Genomic DNA, 20,876 nt, shown 5'->3' with positions numbered 1-20,876 from the left:
TACAGGCTGTCAGCAAATATTTCTGCTTTTTCTTCATCTGTGTAGACTATGCTGCTAGTTTATCTGTGGATAGGTGATTCTAATTCGAGAACTTTTTCTATGTTCCAAATTGAATTGTTCTTGCTACAATATCTCGATTTTAGCTCTTGCTTCCATTATTGATTTACTTAAGTATATTAGCTTCAGTATTACTTCCCATTGATGTTACTGGCTGTTTTTGATCGGATGGATCTCTGGATCATGCACGGTTTATTCTCCTCGATCAACGATACGGTAGGTTATCGTGCGTCTATGTTAAAACGGCTGATCGTCGGTGATACTGGTCGCTTCTATCAGGGAGAAGCGCAGGGTTTCTTCGAAATCGGCCACTCTATTTGAGGTCTTATCTGATGTCTATTCTGGTTGACTGTTTTTACTCGATTTCTACTAGTTCGGTGAATTTGTTTCAATCGATTATCTCCTTTCGTATTTGCATTGGGTTGATGCATCTCCTTTTCCTTCCTCGATTCTAGTTGCAACTTTTCGACAGTTGGGGTCAATGCTCACGTAAACCTCTGGTAAGTTTCTTCTGTTCTTATGATTCGGATTACAAGAGCGTTGTTGACGACGATCAACCACTCTTATGCGCTGGCTTCCAACATTTGGTTGTACTTTACTGTCGCTTCAGCTGACACCTCATTTCGATGGTCAATTTCTGTAGAACCAACGATTTTACGATCTGGACTGAACACATAATTAAATAATTTGGAAATAATTCTGTTTTTTTTTTCCTAACCTGCGTTACTAACTCGACTGTGAACTGCTGACTGACTGCTGACAAATGATGTTTCCTAATTATTCATTTTTTTGGCATTCTATTGCAAGATGATCCTGACACGAAATAGCCTAACGTATATGTATATCAAAATTTTTAATGCTTTACCAAGGAGATTTCATGAGAAATAAGAGAGTTAAAGAAAGAGCTAGCTGATTTCCTGATAATCTGCGAACCATATAACAATGAAGAGTTCTATGAAGTGTGCAGATTTCACAAATAATTGAGAAATTTCAGGTCCATTTCATCTTTAGAATTATGTTTAATTGTAATTTCATTATTAATAATTGAATTAAATATAGGACGTCACTCTTACCGCAGAATTGCAAATTTGCTTTAAGAAATGAAGAAATATAAGGCTGGTTTCAGAGTCACGCTGACCGTCAGCGCTGAAGCCTACGCGCGTAGCAAATAGAAACTCGTTTCTGAGTCACGCTGAACGTCGTGAGGTACAGTCATGCCCAACCACAACTTCAATCAAAAAACCAGTATCAATATCGCGATTCATTGTTGCGTTGACTGTCCCCGTCAGCGGGTACGTTTTACGTAATACAGTAACGCTCCCTGAGCTCGGTAGCGCGTCAGCGTGGACTGGTCAGCGGCGCTGACGCGTGGCGTGTACGCGCTCGATTCCTCAGCGCTGACGGTGGTCAGCGCTGAGCCGTCAGCGTTATTCTAAAACGCTTCATCAGTAATCATACATATTGGCCTTTCAGCGCCGACGGTCAGCGTGACTCTAAAACCAGCCTAAGGCCTACACTTTGGTGTTTTATTAATAGTCAACCATTATTCATACATAACCCGTAGACTAATAGATCTAGAAATAATGGGAAAGCAAAATTGAAGTTGCTCGATGAATATGATTAATTATATAACTTTACACTAGATTCAAATAAAATATAGTTAATTTTACAATTCCACTGTTCAGTCGCAATCTACAATTAACCTGATGAATCTACAGCAAAATAATTGTTTTTGGCAGTGAAATGTTTTTGGAAATTATTTTGTATTATTTTATTTTGATTGGTGAATTTCTATCAAGTGGAGATCGAATCTATTGAATATTGAAGCTAATTATACAATTCTTCCGATATCCATTTTCCTTGCAGAGTCAGTTTAACGAATCAGTAATAAGAGTGTGGGAAAAGCGGCTGCATGTATTGTAAACATCGAACTGTGCTCCAAAAAAGAATGCGAGTTGTCGAACACTTGCCGTCACTGAATAGGAAACTCGGAAGTGGAAATGTCTAACCTAATGGCCCCGGCGCTTTTTCACGCCATATCATGGAATGGGATGCCATAAAATCAATAAACGCTTCAGTTGTTTGGATAAAGTTTCACTTGCAAAATTCTTTTGGAAAACTAATTTATTTTCAAAGATCATGGGCTATTTTGTGCTGGAAATTTGAATCCAATAAAGCAATAAAACACTGATGAAAAAGAAATGAACGGTTGAACTCGAAATATTTACATTGGTGAGAGGTATCTAAAGAGTCTTAGTAGATAACGTAATAGTCACAAGTCATAGGCCTATTCTGACCCATAATCTCAATGAGACTGTATGGCAAGCAGCTTTCATATCTCATTCAATGATCATCCGAAAACAAACAACCATTGGGAAATGGATTAGATATAACTCGGAAATCCATAGAAAAAATTCAAATCGTCATTATCACTATCAGTAGATTAGGAATTACATGAATATCCGTACAATTGATAACATGACTAAGCTAACTTTGTAAGCAAGTCGAAAAAATGTGATTCAGATTTCGGATCGTATGAGTAATGTGAGCATTCATAGAAGAAAATAATGTAACATTTTTTAATGAAATCATATATAAAATTCGGTTACTAAATAAATGTCGTTTATCAAGAAAATAAAATGATAACTGAAAGGTCAAAAAAGGTTTTTAGGGGCTTTTTTTCCATATAAGCCAGTAGTAGTTAGTAATATTTCATGAAACTATATGACTAAATTTATCTCAGAATTATGTGTGTTGTTTTGTCCAAAATATTAGTAAAAGTTTCTTCCTGATAAAATGGACAATAATCACGGTACAAAACTTGTATACATAACTGGATACATAGGTAATCAAATCATTGACATTATATAAATTGTATTGAATGATATCTATGTAGAATCCGAATACGTTCGGATTATAAATTCATTTCTAATGCGTGCGGACGCATTTTCAAGAAAAATGCTGTATTTTATATAAAAAATATGTATTGGAAAATGAAAAAAACTTCTCACAATATTCACCTACATCGAAAGAAAAATAAGAGTAATATTACAATTACAGGATTCTCAATACCCTCTTTTTACAAAATTGTCATGAGTTCCTTGAACAAGTTTTTGATGCTCATATCGGCAGCCTTTTGTTGAATTATTCTTAAAAGAATCCCTTATGCGGTGACAATTCATTTTCCTCTGCCCATCGAAGACATTAATTGAATGATATGATTGCCTCTTAGTGGAGACTTTCTGAATAGGTTCATCTTCGTCATCAAAGCTTTGATTTTCCTGAGTGAAATCAACAATTGTCTCATCAAAAACTCTGTGTCCTAATTTTCTTCGTCATCAGTTCGTATTCAGTTTTGAAATGTTTTCATTCTGAAATTTTTGTATAATCTAACTAAATATATAAATAAATAAAGTACTCGATCTAATCCTTCTCCTAATTCACGCATAGAAATAAAATCTTCTGGATTCCGTTCTTCCGTTCTGAATGCAGAGTTCAGGTTGTTCGGATTATACATATCATTTGACCGTTCGAGCCGTTCGGTCGTTCGGATTATAGGGTACTTCGGATTATCCGGGATTCGGATTATCCATACATTACTGTAATCAGTCTATTACATATTGATTTTTTTGTTAATTACTTAAACAGTTTTAGCCTTTTTTGTGAATTATATAAATTTATAACAAAACATTTTACTTAATCTCAATTATACTCGATTCAACAAATTCAATTCTTTAAAAATATTTCTTGAGAAAGCCCAATAAAAAGAACTTTTGCCTAGGTGTAATTTTAGAATTGTTATGAATTTTCAAAAATGACAAGTTTTGCGAGATTCTTTAAGGGGAATGTAAATAAAATTGTTCCTGTGAATTTTTTTTAAGCAATATGAAGATAGTTTTGATTTACTGAAAACAGATCAAATCATAATATGGAGCTGTCGCAAAAAAGTAAATTTTGTCCGGATACTCACTCCGGACTCGATCAGCGTACAGCTATCAGAATTCGAGAATGAGCTCCGGGTCGGGCAAGAAGATGTTTGGTTTAAGATGACCATTTAATCATTTGTATTGGATAACCAATTAACAGTGCTGTGCCTGAATACACAATGAGACAGCAACAAAGCCTTTAGAGAATACAGCTGGTTATCGCCGAACAGGATTTTGAGCTTCTGATAATCTAAGAGAACTTGCATTCGAAATGAAGAACATTGATTGGATTATCTCTTTCGAATTTGGAGCATGGTGTTGATGATCATTGGAATCGAAAAATAATAAATCTTATTATCGTATAAAAATAACAAGAACCCCCACATTTGCAGATATCACAGCGCAAAAAAGTCCTAGAACTTTGCAGCTGAGAATTATTGTATTTTGGATCATAAAAGCAATAAAAGTTTTCTATTACATAATTATATTATCGAGTCTCCGAGATATCAATTGTTTTCTATTAAGTATTGATGGATCCATGGAGCCTGGGAATAGCACGTATAGCAGCTGATTACCATCAATATACAGGGTGGGCCAGGGTTGATTGTACCCTGGACTTTTACGGAAGGTACATTTTATTACCGCTATATCGATCTGAAATATTTTCAGCGCTGCGGTGTTGCCGCTCATATAAAAAAGTACTGACAACTTCGATATTTCAAATAGAACACCCAGTATATTATTACTTTCTTCGGTTGCCTTAGCTGATTATTTATGTATTTAATCACTTGTCCCAATCTCTCGCGGTTTTTGACTAATAGATTCTTTTTTTGTGCTTAACATAACTTCAATTTAACATTCATCCCTTCGGTATTTGGAATCCTAGAAAGCCGAAATTTAGGGTATGGATTACCAATATCCCGTATAATAAAATATTGCCCTAATCAACAAGACATACTGAAATACTAAAAAGTATTTTTTTTCAAATCAATGACATGCAAGTATTAAAAGAAAATGAAATTTCCTTTCAGGCGATGGGTTGAAAACTGGCTTCTTATTAGAAACATTTCAGGTATAGGAACATGTCATATCATCTGAAAGGAAATTTCATTTTTTATGCAGGTCATTTCATTTGAAGACATGCACTTTTTTATCATTTTAGTAGGTCTCGTTGAAGACAGTTTTTAAACAACCCTATGTGATTAGGGACGTATTTTATTACAAGTAAATGGTAGGTACACGGGATATTGATAATCCATACCTTTAATTTCATCTTTCTAGGATTCCAATTATCGTAGCGATGAATGTTTAATTGTAGCTATGTTTTACACGAAACAAGAAAGTGAATCAATTACTCGAAAACCACTATATTTTGCAGTTAAAAATATCGTTTTCATAATCTCATAAAATCCCATTTCGTAATGAGTAATGAGTCGTTATCAGTATCATCGTAACAACGAAAGTTTTCTATTTCATGATTATATGTTATTAAGTTTCCGATATATTAATTTTTGTAATTTCCCTGATGTTTTCTCTATACTATAAAGTTTAAAGGTGTTTTTCTCTAATGATTCCAAAGGTTTATGGTCAAAAATAATAAGCAAATATATAGCGATTCCATTTTCTCAGTGGAAAACGTTCTATCTTCGGGTCTATAACTTTAGGATCACCTCTTCAATTTTTGTTAGGAAGTTATCAGAACCTAATGTAAAATGTGTCATCTTAAAATATGGAAATTTTAGAAGTAGGACATATAAGAATATTCGAAATTCAAATATATCAATATACAATGTCCACGCTATGTTTGAAAACAAAACTTGGCGCCTTTTCTCAGTAACAAATTATTTTAAGTGGACATGCTCAATAATAATTATAAAAATAAATATATTAAAATCGATACTTAATGTCGTGATTACTCTCAAGTTGAAAATTCTCATTAAATTTTTCACTCAATTGTTTCAGGATGGTCTATCTTTAGAGGGTGGAACAGTAACTGTATCAGCTGATGGAAACACCACAACTAGCACCCTTTCGTTCATACCCACATCTTCCGATCACGGACTTGTATTGAGTTGCAAGGCCTCTAATCACCGAATACCCTTCAGCGAACTGCAAAAAACGTGGATGCTAGGTGTTCTTTATCCACCCAAAGTGACTTTGAATTTAGGTCACGGACTTGATGCTAGTGATATTAAGGAAGGTGCTGACGTTTATTTTGAGTGCCATTTAATTGCCAATCCATGGGTAAGTACTATCAGAAATATAAGGTGTCAATCTTAATAAAAATCGATTTTTTTTTTATAAAAAATATCGAGAAGGTGGCGAAGTTTTTGTCAAAGACTACTTTCACATTCAAACTCAAACACTAGTATTACTAGTAGCGAAGTTTTTGTCTAAGACTACTTACACATTCAAATTAAAACACTAGTTTCAACATAAATAGCATATTATACAATTATATACGCATACAACTTTGCTACCTTCGTTTTTTTCCGTCATTTATGGCTTTATTGTAAAAAACTGATTATAAATTTATGATTCAAATTATTGTTCATCGTTGGCCACTACTTTCTCCCATCTTTCGGGCAGCGTGCGAATCCCGCGTTGAAAAAACTGGTAATTTTTCGAAGCGATCCTCGAATCGATTCAATTTTTTCTTCTTCATAAGACCGAAATTGCTGGTCAGCCAGCAACATCTGGAGAATACGGCGGGCGGGGTAGGACTGCCATTTCAACGTTTCCAGGTATGTCTTGACCACATTCGCAACATGAAATCGAACATTGTCGTGATGTAGAATCACTTCATCATGTCTCTCGTCGTATTGCGGCCGTTTGTCTTTCAATGCTCGGCTCAAAAGCATTAATTGCGATCGCCTGTGATTGTTTTAGAATCCGTTGCAACAACTCGTAATACACTACGCTGAGCAAGTCCCACCAAATAATGAGCATGATCTTGGAACCGTGAATTATCGGTTTGGTCGTCGACGTGTAAGCATGGCCGGGATATCCCCATAACTTTCTACGCTTGGGATTATCGTTATGAACCCATTTTTTGTCTACATTCATAATACGATGCAGAAATCCCTTCCGTCTTTGCCTTGCAAGCAGCTGTTCACAAGCAAACGAACGGCGTTCAACAATGAAGCATCGAACTATCGACTCACATCAGGTGGAATTCATCCAGAAACGAAAGGATTTTTTCTAATTATCCAACAACAGGTGATCTCAACGAGAAACTACTGCAAACTAATCATAAGGATCGAACTATCTCAGACAATTGATGTCGATATGGAAGCCTAACTAAGAAACAAGCATTTGAAAGACTGTAGTAGGTAAAATACTGTATCAAGAAGTGCCAACCATATAAGGAGTGATGCAGTTTGAAAAATCATCAAACTATAAGTACAAACCGGAAACCATCTTCGAGAATGGCGTTTTTGAAATGAGATCTTCAATTCACCCCTGAATTAGAAAAGGCCTTCGATAAATATCAGTCAAAGCTGGGTAAGCCTGGACACCGTCTGTTAATATCGCATGAAAACGCCACAGGAATATATTAGCACAATATTATGAAATTCTTGAGCTTGAAGACTCATCCTTTTGGTATTTCAATGCTTGAATGGATTTACTTTATTTTAATGTCTTCACCATTATCATCTGAAAATCCTACCTCGAAAGTATATTTCAAATTGAACTTCAAATCTTGAATAAAAACCACCTTGTAATTAGTTATCATTTTCAAGTCACAGAAAACCTTTTTTTCAGAAAATGTTCATGAATGAAAGTATTCAATGGAAATCTTTAGGAATATTTCTGAATGAAAATCATTGAGAGACTACGAATATCATTTCAGTTATTGAACTGTGTGTATAAATTTCATGTTCTCGCTACCTACCTATATCATATCGCTGCCAGCTGTCGTTTTGGGTTATGGAAAGTGCTATATCTAATCATAAAATTCAAGTTCGTTCTGCACCTTCCCCAATCGTTTACGAAGAAAGACCTTGTTCGCGGAAACTGATCGAAAGAAAACACGAAATATTCTTTAATATTTGGATCTTTTTTATCAAACAAAGGGAACCTAATATAGATGGTGTTCAAAAATTCAGTATCAAGATTTCAGGAGCGTATTCTCCCAATCGGAATAATTTTGTTCACAAAATATGTTTCAAAAGCTTCATTACTGATCTACATAGCGTTAAAATTTTTTTTTAATATCTTCTGCAATGCTCATTCAGTTTTTTTTTTGAATATCAAGACTGAAATAAACACTAGCTCCTGCAATCTACAAAATAGAAAACGCTTGCGATACTTCAAACTGAACGCTTGTCACCTAGTTGCAGAAACGTTCATTAAAATTTCGTTTCGTCATACGAATTTTAATCCACCAGTAGGAGTAGCCTATTGACTACCTTCACCGTTCATTGGATGATTAAAATATAAATGCGGCATTCAATTTTAATGAACGTTTCTGTAACTGGGTGAATCTGTTATGTCTGCTATCTCTAAGATATTCGAAGGTATTCTTAACTATTGTCTTATGAAATTCCTGGAGTAGAACTCTGCATGGTTTCAAGCATGATAAGTCCACCAAGTCCTCCATAAATCCAAGAAGGCTGGTCCCTTCAAAAGTCGCCACTTTGATCTGAAGGTTTTTGAAGAATAAATGCTCACAGTATTTTTGACTTTCTCACCATACGGGCATTTAATTTTTCCTGTGAAAAAATGGAAAAAACACAATGCGAAGTAATATTTTTCAACAAAAAGCATTCGATCGGATTTTTGTTGCCACCAGCCTTATGCCTCTTAATTGTTAAAATTTTACTCAGCAACATATTTTTTCGATTACTTCAGGAAGAATTATATGCCATTTATGATATTACCTATGATAATCGATGCCTATGAAAGACATGAGGAAGCTGAGTTTATGTGCATAGATATGAGCAGTCTTTTGACATCGTAAGCCCCCAACCAAAAATATCTTATTGAAAATTATATATGAGAATTTATGAGATCCAAACTGGATAGTGAAACCGCAAATCCGCACAGAACCATATTCGATAGTACTTAATGGAGATTACCGATATGTATTGCTTCAATTTCTAAAAATAATTCCTTATGTGGATCTATGATGTTTGATTTTGTTTTCACACATAACTCTTGTCTGTTTCTATTAGCGATTCCTGGAATTAATGAGAATGTACGAGATACAATAGCAGTTAATTATAAGGATCTATGGTTTTCAATTGTGGTTCTCACATTTAGCACCCATCTGTTCCTGATGGAAATTACCAGAATTAATGCTATATGAATTGTTTCTGTTTAAACAAATAGTTAATGGAATATAGAGTCTATGAGATTGAAATTGGATTGTAAAACCGCAAATACATATAGAACCATGTACCATATTCATCTGTTTCCAACAGATTTCAGATACATATCGCTTCAATTTCCCTAACCAAAATCAATAATTAATACTTCAATGTATTTTTACACAAAATCGTGTTTTTATTTAATCAGTCATTCCTGGAATGAATGCTTCATTATGAAAATAATTGAGAATGTATATAAGCTTGTTGAGATATACAGGGTGGCCATTTGAAAACGAAACAGACGAGATTACAGACGAAATAAAGTTTTTCGATAGAAATGCTCGGACAGGTCGACTTTTGTTTCGAGGGGGACAACTTAAGATATAGGTTACGGACGCATAGCGCTTCAACCCTTGCTACTACAACCCTCACCCCCAAATTTTGAATAGGGAAGATGGGGTGAGTGATACCTCATTTGAAAGGTATTTTTATACTGATTTCAGCACAGTAATTGTTTTTTCATTTTATGCACTCCCTTTAAGAGGAACATTCACTTAATCCCCGGAGTCCAATCGACAGTCAGCTGAGTGGACTGCACGCGATGAACCGAATCCAAAGCGAGGGAAAACACAACAGTCAGCTGGCAAGGTGATGGCATCATTATTCTGGTATGCGCAAGACATAATAATCATTGATTACCTCCAAAAGTGCCAGACCATCAACAGAAATTATGATATAGCTTTATAGAATCGTTTAAAGCATGAAATCGCTAAAAAACAGCCTCATTTGAAGAAAAAAGGTGATGTTTCATCAAGACAATGCGCCCTGTCACAAATCAATGAAAACAATGGCAAAATTGCCTGAATTGGTCTTCGAATTGCTTCTGCATCCACCGAATTCGCCAGATCTGGCCCCCAGCGACTTTTTCCTGTTCTCAGTCATCAAAAAGTAGATTAAAAAGAGTAGTCGCCGAAACTGAGACCTATTTTGAAGTGAAAGACAAATCGCACTACAAAAATGGTATCGAAAAGTTGGAAGATCGCTGTAATCGCTGTATCGTCCTCGAAGGCAACTATGTTGACATTGTTGACTAATAAAATCGAATTTGGCCAAAAAAATGTGTTTCACTATTTTTTTTTTTTTGGTAAAGAATAAATATAAACACTTACTACTTTCCACAGTTTTTAATTATTTCCGACAATTGTTTTACCTTTTACTATGTAGACCGGGGACTTTTCAATTGGCCTGTTAGTAGTCGATGCCACTAACAAAAAAAATGCAGAAAGTATCCAGGTGTCGAAGAATTCTAACGAATCTTAACTATCTGGAAACTTTTAGGTACTTTTTTAAAACAAGTCTCCCATTCAAAGAAAAAATTTAATTCATCACACTGAGTAGGTAATGTATTTTTTATGGAAATAACAACATTTTTTCAAAACGCGAAAAAACATTGATTTTGAAGTCTAAAAAAAACTGAATTATCTGAGTACAGCCATAAAAATAATAAAATTGCATGATACGTTTTGAAATGTTTTATGAATTCAAACAAAATCGGACAGCTTGTTCCCAAGTTATGAATATCTGAATGATGAATTTCCCTATATCTTCGAAACTAACCTCCTTATAAAATACACAACAAGCAACTTTTCTGAAAGGCTTGGATGACCTGCATATACCACTTGGCTATGGCTATCCATTCATGTTTCACCCTGTATATCCTGGTTTTCCAAAGGTGGCTTCAAGTTTACGTTCAACAAGGGGAATAGGGGATGTCTTACTGTGACAAAACTGTAGGGTGCTACAACATCATATACTTATATAATCCTAACATCAAGAAATTCAACCTCATCATCCAATGTAATGTTCTCATATAACGAAGTCCAATCGATTTTACTCATCTTATGTAGTAGGGGCCGTTTTATCGATATTATTCAGGTAACGACATTTGATAACACGGAGTCATCTCTTGGGACGTTTGAAATTAAGACTAACAAAAATATGATTATGGTGGGGGAACTGGCAGGTGTTGCTCTGATCAAAGGTGACAATTTTGTTAGTCATCGATGTCATAATTAAATCAAGTAGGATTTAAATTCAGGCTGAGGTGACCTGGCACTTTATGATATATCATGACAAATTTCGAATGATTATAGGCATTAGCTTATGCTCATGACTGACTTTAGCTCTTAAAAATGTTAATATACTGAAGGTGGATACAGAACACCGACATCCATGAAATATTCCAGAAAAGGTAGGCTATCTGATGAAGTAGACTGCTTCATACATATGACAGGTAATTCCTTCCTTGGCGCTGCGGCTATGGATCATTTCTCACAAATTTTTAGCTCCCAAGGTCTACTGAATCACATTAAATGAGTGGATTCACTGACAAGTATTGAAAACCTATGGAGAATGTCGACCTTATAAACCACCAAAAGGGCCGGCGCCGGCGTTAGGGGCGAAACAGTTCAGGCGCTATATTTGAGGGGCGGCAATTTGGCCCAGTTTGCTGGCCGCCTTTTCTTATTCCATCCTTGATTTTTAAAAACAACATAAGGTTGTACCGCTCCGCTGCCTTTGTCAATATTCCCTACAATAAAAATCTTAAAACCGTCCTCTAATAAATAACACATGGCTGCTCAACTAATATTAACAAAATCCCTTATTGAAACATTTCAATGTTCTTCATTCACTAGGATTTAATTTTTGTTAATGCAAAATTTTTCATTGGGAGAAGAAAGTTTTGTATTATCATCGAGGCAGGTGGTGTATTTTTTGGAGGTTTGTTATGAGAGAGGTTATGGTTGTTAATGATGCTCTTTCAGCTGGGACGCTGAAAAATGCTCTGCTTCAGGCGCCTTGATTACTCGCACATCTCTGGCCATCAAAATTTGTGCATTAATGTAAGGAAATTAGATAAAAATTCATTCGGAACACACACATCAGCTTGGGACGAACCATCTAAATCGAGTGGATTCAACAACTCACATTTATGTCTTCCATTTTTTTTAAGTGAGAGGGAAAAGAAGGATCGAATATCGAATCAACAATTAAGTAGATCAAGGAAATAAACGAACAAATATCAGGTGGTGTCAAAAATCAATATCAATAAAAAGGATGCCTTCATTTGATCACGTTTTTACTTCAAATATTTGGTCTGCTGCATGTACATAACCATTACGTCAATATATTGTTTGGACCGAAAACGATCAGCCCGATTTCGAATGAAAAGAACCTTAAAATCGGAAAATCCTGAAAACGGAAATTGGATCTTGAATGATGTCCTTATAAATGGATGTTTGAAATGTTGTGTTTTTGTTAATTTGAAAACTGCAAATTTTCTCCAGATAAAATCTGCAGTTTGATGTAGAATGCCATTATGAAGCTTTTCGCGAACTTTAACGAGAACCATCGAAAATTCAAGAAGAACATCGAAAAATCAATTGTCAATATTTATGTGATCTTAAGAATGATAGAGTCGAGAATTAGGTTGTACATTTTGAAATAGATGATTCAAGTTCATTACTCTGTTCAATTAAAATAATTCCGATTTCGGGATGCATTACTTGTATTTTCCTTGTAAAAAAAAACGTTTGATTTGACAAGGAGGTTTTCATTCGCTAAAATATAATTGACGACAAGGATGGGATATTACGCGTCTTTTTAAAAATAAGTTCAGTCAAAAAATTCAAAAAGTGCGATCGTGAATTCTGCAGAACTATTAGTTTCAACAGTTAAGCTGCATTTGAACTGAAAGATATTGAAAATCAACTTCCGACTTCCATTTCATTCATTATGGCAAAAAAATGCTCAACTATCTGAATGTAAAACTTGTATAAAGTTTGCCTATGTTTCTCCAAAGAATTGATAATCAAACTTTTTCCTAGGAACCGTATTCAGAAAATCGATATTCAAAGGTTTTTTCCAGTTTTCTTGATACGAAATAGTAATTTACGTAACAAGTCCGGAAAATAGTGTTTTTTTGGACGAATAGACCGCTTACGCTCGTCCTGGAAGTCTGTGAGTCCAAAAAAACCATTTTCGGGCGTGTTGCGTACAATATTTTTTCGGCAACCATGTAAAATAACACTATCGCTGCTGCTTTCAATATTTTCTTGCGATTGCGATCAAAAAACATGCGAATTTTTGACAACTAATTTCATATGAACTGTCAGCCGTTATCTCGGTTGCTATGGATTCTATTATTCTTTTCCGGCCTAGTCCGGGAAGTACGTACTTTCCGGACTAGGCCGGGAAATGCTACTTTCTCAGAGAAAAAGCGTCCGGGAAGTGAGCACCTCCTGGACGGTTGCCGAAAAAAACTATTTTCGGGCGTGTTGCGTACAATATTTTTTCGGCAACCGTGTAGAATAACACTATCGTTGTTGCTTTCCATATTTTATTGCGATTGCGATCAAAAAACATGCGAATTGTTGACAACTAATTTCATATGAACTGTCAGCCGTTTTCTCGGTTGCTATGGTAATGATCACTTGCATTTATTAAAAATATACCTACCAAGATTTTCATATTCACAATGACACAAACGACGTGATTCTTTTCCGGACTAGTCCGGGAAGTACGTACTTTCCGGACTAGGCCGGGAAATGCTACTTTCTCAGAGAAAAGGCGTCCGGGAAGTGAGCACTTCCTGGACGGTTGCCGAAAAAAACTTATTTCACAAATTGAGGGAAATGAAGTTTCGAGCCGCACGATTAGAAAGAATCGAGCAGGGCAATGTCCTAGAAAGGCAAACCATTTGAAAAATGCGTCCTTGATCTTTAAATTTGAAATTATGAATTTTTTATGTCTTAGGCTACAGACGGAATGGTAAAGAAAAAGCCTCGACTCACAGACCACTTGGTTGATCTTCAACTTCAAAAGAAAATGTACCCGGGGACGTTAGACTCGGGACGTTTTTTCTTTATAAAATATCTATTTTCGAAAAAATTTGTTTTCAATCAGGTTCATAGCGATACATAAACCATATTATAATATCTAAAAAATAAAATGAAAAAAATATATTCAATATTTCCTCGACCAGAAAAAAACGCCGCAGTTGAGATTCTGGATATTTATGTATGAATCAAAATAGAGAAATTAAAAACTGAAATTACAATTTCAAGGTACATGCATAATTTCATAGTCAGACCAAGAAAAAATAACCATTATTCCCAAAAATAATTATACATTGTTTATATATCAGAAAATGCTATTTGAAGCATCAAAGTGTATAGTCAGCTCCATAAGGATAACAAACAGTAGCACAATGGTTTTAAAAGAAGGTTTTTTTTTCGAAGCTTCATCACTTTGTGTTTCAAAAGTAAGGACATTCACGGTAGTTATAGTCCAGTAGATAAATACATTTTACCTGGAAAAAATTACGAACTTGATGAAACTTCTACAGGTTGTTCGGTGGTGCTGTGGCATGACTCTGACGAAGTTGTCCAACACGAGGACCCTGTGCTAACTCGAGGAGGGCCGAAAAACCTCAATATTTTCGGAATTTTTTCGGTTTTTTGCTTATAACTTTCAACTCAATCAGTTTTCGACCAAAACGTTCATCTTCAAAGTTGTAGATAATTGAATTCCTCATAACTTTGTTCTTCGAAACTTTTTTCTGAACCTTATATCGACCGAGATACAGCCAATCAAAATGAGAAGAATTTTCTCATAATGTCAAAAATTGGCAAAAACAAAGGTTTTGACCCTCTAACTAACAATTACCAGCCGTTCTATGGTAATTATAATTACTCATCAATATCGACCGAGATATCGACATATTCAAACATAGGGAGGAGGAGGGGGGGTAGCTTATACTTAAAGCCTATGTTTATGTGAAGAATATATATTTCGATGTTATGGTGGCATATTGTCAACTTACTGTAAATTCCTATCAACCCATAATTATTTTGAACCTTAATAATCAGATCAACAATAAATAATAACCAAGAATCAACTGAAAATAATGATTGTATAGAACCCGAGAAAAAAGTCCAAAAATATTGGGGTTCCCCCCTCAAGTTAGCACAGGATCCTAGTGTTGGATAACTCGACAGAGTCATCCCTTAACACTCCCGAACAATCTGTAGAAATTTCATCCAGTTCGGAATTTTTTCCAGCAGACCCCACTTTTTTGCTTTGACTACTGGACTATAAATTTGATGGACTATATCCCAATTGATATTAGGTAAACGGAAAAGTTTGTGGATACAAAATTGTAGAGAATTTAATGATCTACAACTTTGAAAATGAACGTTTTGGTCGAAAACTACTTAGTTTAGAGGTTATGAGCAGAAAATTGAAAAAAGTCTGGAAATGTTGAGTTTCTTCGGCCGCCCTCAAGTTAGCACAGGGTCCTCGTGTTGGATAACTTGACAGAGTCATCCCGCAACACTACCGAACCACCTGTTTAAGTTTCATTAAGTTGGGAATTTTTTCCAGAGGACCGACCTTTTTTGTATTTGTCTACTGGACTAAGTTGTCCATACGAAATTTTTTTCCTAATATGTGTCGCCACAACCCTCCTCTGTCCCGCAAAGTATTAGCATGTCTCGAAGGACCACCATATAAATTGAAATCACCGAAAACTTTGTTGTGTCTTGAAGTAAACATTATAAGCGAACGATTTCCCTACTTTAACAATTAACCAATATTCTGAGAGATGAATAGGAGATAGGGTAGAAATAACAACTCCAAGAAGATGAAAACTTAACTGCCGAGCGAAGCTTATTGAATTTAATAAGAAATGTTCCCTTCAGAGTTCTATATAAAAGCTTCTCGGAGAATTTCATTCATGAATTAAAACTTCTTCTAGGGAAACTGAAATATCATTAGATATTTCTCAGACAGAGTATTAGGTTCTATTCAAACTTAATCACTTTCAATTATTACCTATTAAGTGACATTCACAAATCTGCTGTGATAAATTATTTCGTAAGATAATATGCTTAAATGAATTATTAAGTTCGTAATCAGGACCAAAATCGAAAGCTGCAATATTTTCAGTTGTAATTGTAATTAAGTGCCAGTATTACTGTTGACTGCACAACATTTTATCCTTATCTTTTCAAATTTGTAATTACACAACCAAATGATTCGCTTTTCGTTTTTCATTTGGAACAGTTGTCGACTATTGTAAATACGTTTGTTTATTCAATCTAACAGTATTCCGAGACTATTCTTGTCCTTTAGGATCTTGATTGCGCAGGAAGTACACACTTATTCAGAGAAATCAGGGACCCTTCGAAAGATGTCAGTTTCCACTGTTTCCAGGGTCACAAAGCATCTGAAATCTGCGGTGGGCAAGAAACGATTCGGTCCTCCTCATAGGTTAATCTGTTAGGATTTCCTATAGCTTTCCATCATTATTATCAGGACCGGTGATAGGCCTCACCGGGCCTCTAGGTAACTAGAGGAGCGGGCCTCTAATAGGAGGTAATGAACTTTGAGTAATCCTCACCCACCCTTCAATTGAAATGATATAACTATTATTAATGCTTGCTCAGATATTTATGCAGATAAAATATGACCAGCGATCATGATTTGATATAATATGAACTAATCTTACAATATTTTTATAAAAGCGAATAAATGTAAAAGAATAGGAAAATATATTAGAAATGGAAACTTTTGTATTTATTGCTGTTCATTATACATTTATTCATTCAAACTGAAACAAATATTAACAAAATAAAACATACAACTCATCTAGTCCTCTTCATTGCAAAGTCATCAATGATTTTATATTTCCAACTCCTTTTCGGTGCCCAGATCTTCCGTCCTTTCTTGATTCATCGCAGACCGTCTTGAAATTTTAACCTTTTTGATAACACATAATATGGTATACTTGATGGGTTGGAAAAATAATAAAAAACCAATATTTTTCGATCAAAGGAAAAAATTCGCTAGTTGGGGAATAAATTAGAGAAAAAGGGCAAAAGCATTTTTCAGAAAATTCAAATATATAAAAAAAATAAAATCTGAAAGCTTCACTGAGATGATGAAACATTGTGTCGAAATGATGAGATGCTCAATGAAACGAACGAGCAGAAAAAGAAAACCTGAAAAAATATAGAATCAATCGGAACGAATTCATTTGAAGATTTCATCATTTGAAATAGAAAACTTCGCGTCCAAAGACAATGAAAGACGTTTAAATTGGTGGTCAAGAGTGCTGTTGAGCTATTAAAGTTGACTTTCTGTGATTACAAGTAGCGCTTAGCTTGTACCATATCACTAACATTTGTTTACATACTTCAAATCTGGGAAATATACAAGGTACAAGCTAAGCGCTACTTGTAATCACAGAAAGTCAACTCTAATTTCTCAACAGCACTCTTGACCATCAATTTAAACGAACGAACATCAGAAAAAATTTAGGGGGGTCTATTGACTCGAGGTCTAGAAAAATATTGCGGAGTTTGTGACCAATAATTGTACAATAATGAAATTTATAGAGAGTGTTCCTAAATTGGAGGTATACAAGAAAATGTAATTAAAAAATCCTAAAAACGATTTGTTTTCAAGGTACACGGGGTTTCTTGAAGACCTACTTTTTTGTGATGATTATACCAAATCTTTATTGATCTTCGCTGCATCATATTATTAGATGAATAATGAGTACCAAAACTTGTAATTAATATATACAGGTTAAGTATATAGTTAATTTATATTGAGTCATACATGCATGTTATTTGGTATTTATATAAAAATTTTAGTTTTACTAAATTATATTTTGGAAGGATATTCGTCTGTTTTCTTGTTTCAATAAATCGAAGTTATGCTTAAATATTTTCAAATAATAATAAATATATGTAGATATATTCCAACCGAAGATTCCTGAGATCAAAAGAAACACTTTTTTACTTTATTATTTTTTCCGAATCGATTTTTTTTCTCACTCAGTGGTGCGGCCATTTTGGAGTTGATCGGACTTTGATGGAATTTTATATTTGGAAAAGATTCATCACATCAATAAAAAAATTATTTTCGGAATATAATTTCCTTTCGATTCCATTCTATTTTCGAGATATAACTAAATATAAAATTTTTTTTGTATTTTTAACAACCTCTATCTTAAAAAAAAAGTGGTTTCCTTTGACCTCAGGACTCATCGGTTGAAATATATGTAACAGTCGAGACTCACCCTGTATTAGAAAACGAATGTCCCATTTTCCAGAATAACTTAGGTAGAGGAGTTTATATATATATTTTGGTTTAAGTATATGTGATTCGAATATCTCTATTTGTGCATAAACATTCAACATTATTTCTTATGTATGGTGAAACGTACAAAATAGAAAAGGAAAAAAGAGCATGATAAAACAGCAAAATAATAGAATTCTTTTGATACGAAACTAAGAAAAAGATCATATCAAACATGTTATCTCAATGAAAAATTCAAAGGTCATACTCCGAGAAAATCAATGAATTATTCATCTTATACCTCACTAATTATGGCATGTTATAAAAGTAGCTGATTTTTCATCTGAAAACGGTAAATTATACGGAACAGAAAAAATTCTGGCAATTTGACCCGTACGGATTTATTTCAAATGCAGCAGGTCGAATAATAATCCAACTGAACATGCACATATAACTGGAATATTTACCCTCTCTGACTTACCTATCATCAGAGAGAGAGCAATTATTCCCGAGTGAAATGACTTCAAAGAGCGGAAAATCACTATACTTGATTCCGCAGCGTAGTATGGAACTTTTTCAGTATTCTTCAGTTCAATTTCGTATTCATGGTAACGAGAAGAACGTGCCAAAAACGAGACGGCAAAATGCAAACTAATTACCATTTCTCAGTCTATTTGCGAGAGGTTCAAAGCTAGCCACTGACATTAGGATGAACTATAACTCGTTTTTATATGAACTCGATTCAATTCTGTATTACACATAGTAAAATGAACAACTTCGAATCTGATCGAAATCAAGCTTAACTATTTCTGCCAGACATTTTAGCGCCCCGGCAAAATAAAGTTTTACCGCTCTACTTTAGTAAAATTCAGATATCTGGCTTAATACAGAGTTAATTCATTAGAGGTAATATAATGATAATAATAATAACACCCTTTATTAGCAATATATACTATTTACAAAACATGAAATAGCAGTATTACTCTAACAATAATTCAATCATAATGCTCCTTAATGTAAGAAATCAATAATTTTCTAGAATTCCCATATTTATCACAATTTTTAATTTCATTCGACAATTCATTATATAAAGTTAATCCTTTCACAAGTTTTGACCCTGATGCAGAACAAGTACGAAAAGAATCCACATAAAAGTTATTTCTATTTCTTGTATTATACTCATGAACTTCAGATATATACTTTATATTTTCAGAAAAATAGTTTGGCAGCATTTTATGTTTAATCTTATACATCATTTCTAATGTTTTCGTAAGTAATTGCACAAGTGCATCAAAATTACCGATAATTTTGCATGACAGCGTGTTGTCATAAAAACTGCATGAGCTCTTTCTCCAAAAATGAAAATGACCGAATGCAGTTTTTCAAAGAAAACACGCTGGAATGCGAAATTATCCGGTCATTTTGATGCACGAGTGTAATTCGGGGGAATATTTCCCGAATAAACTCTTACATCAATTGTCAAACTGATGTAGAATGGAATTGCCATAGATTCGAACTGTGTAAGATGCATAGAAACTATGCATCTATGAACAGAACAATTATCGTAGTGCAGTTTCGCTTCCTACAATGCAATTATCGCTGTAATTTTCGATAATTGTTCTCCATATACATAGAATTTTTGACAGGAGGGAAATATTCCATTTAATCCTTTGCCCTACATTAATCAAATTCAACCTTCTGGAGTTCTTCTAAAGGATGTTTTTTTTCGATGTATATAACCTTAAGTTGGCATTATTGCATTATGGCGACCGATTCAACAGCTGTCAAGTGATTTATTCTCAGTTTGGTTTGGCAATTCATCGTGAATAGACTCACGCCTGAACAACGCTTGCAAATAGTGCAATTTTATCTCGAAAATAATGGTTCTGTGCGGAATACGTATCGCGCACTACGTCCATTTTGTTTAGTTTAGCGATGAAGCGCACTTCTGGTTGAATGGCTACGTCAACAAACAAAACTGCCGCATTTAGAGTGAAGCTAATCCTCAAGTGTATGTCGAAACACCGTTACATCCAGAAAAACTGACTGTTTGGTGCGCTTTATGGGCTGGTGGAATCATTGATCCGTACTTCTTCAAAAACGATGATGGCCAGAACGTTACAGTCAATGGTGATCGGTATGAAGCCATGATTACTAACTTTTTCATTCCTGAATTGAACAACCATGATGTCCAGGAGCTATGATTCCAACAAGACGGCGCAACATGTCACACAGCTCGTGCTACAATCGATTTATTGAAAGACACTTTTGGTGACCGCCTAATCTCACGTTTTGGACCTTTGAATTGGCCTCCAAGATCTTGTGATTTAACACCGCTAGACTACTTTCTGTGGGGCTATGTAAAGTCTATGTGGATATGCCACAAACCCTTGTCCATTTGGAAGACAACATTCGCCGTGTTATTGCCGATATA

The 20,876-nt window shown here is 34.7% G+C and overlaps 1 protein-coding gene across 3 annotated transcripts in view; it reads left to right on the top strand.

Moving 5' to 3' along the window:
• LOC123672630 (nephrin-like) overlaps window positions 1-20,876 on the top strand; it is a 516,260-nt gene that overhangs the window by 361,401 nt on the left and 133,983 nt on the right. For all 3 annotated transcript variants that reach the window (XM_045606814.1, XM_045606833.1, XM_045606823.1), the window contains exon 5: window positions 5,946-6,227. In XM_045606814.1, the coding sequence (XP_045462770.1) occupies window positions 5,946-6,227 (282 nt within the window). The remainder of the gene's footprint in view (window positions 1-5,945; window positions 6,228-20,876) is intronic.

Source organism: Harmonia axyridis, chromosome 1, assembly GCF_914767665.1.
Source record: "Harmonia axyridis chromosome 1, icHarAxyr1.1, whole genome shotgun sequence".
Lineage (NCBI taxonomy): Eukaryota > Metazoa > Arthropoda > Insecta > Coleoptera > Coccinellidae > Harmonia > Harmonia axyridis.
Note: the sequence above shows the minus strand (reverse complement) of the source record. Positions and strands in the feature narration are given on the sequence as shown.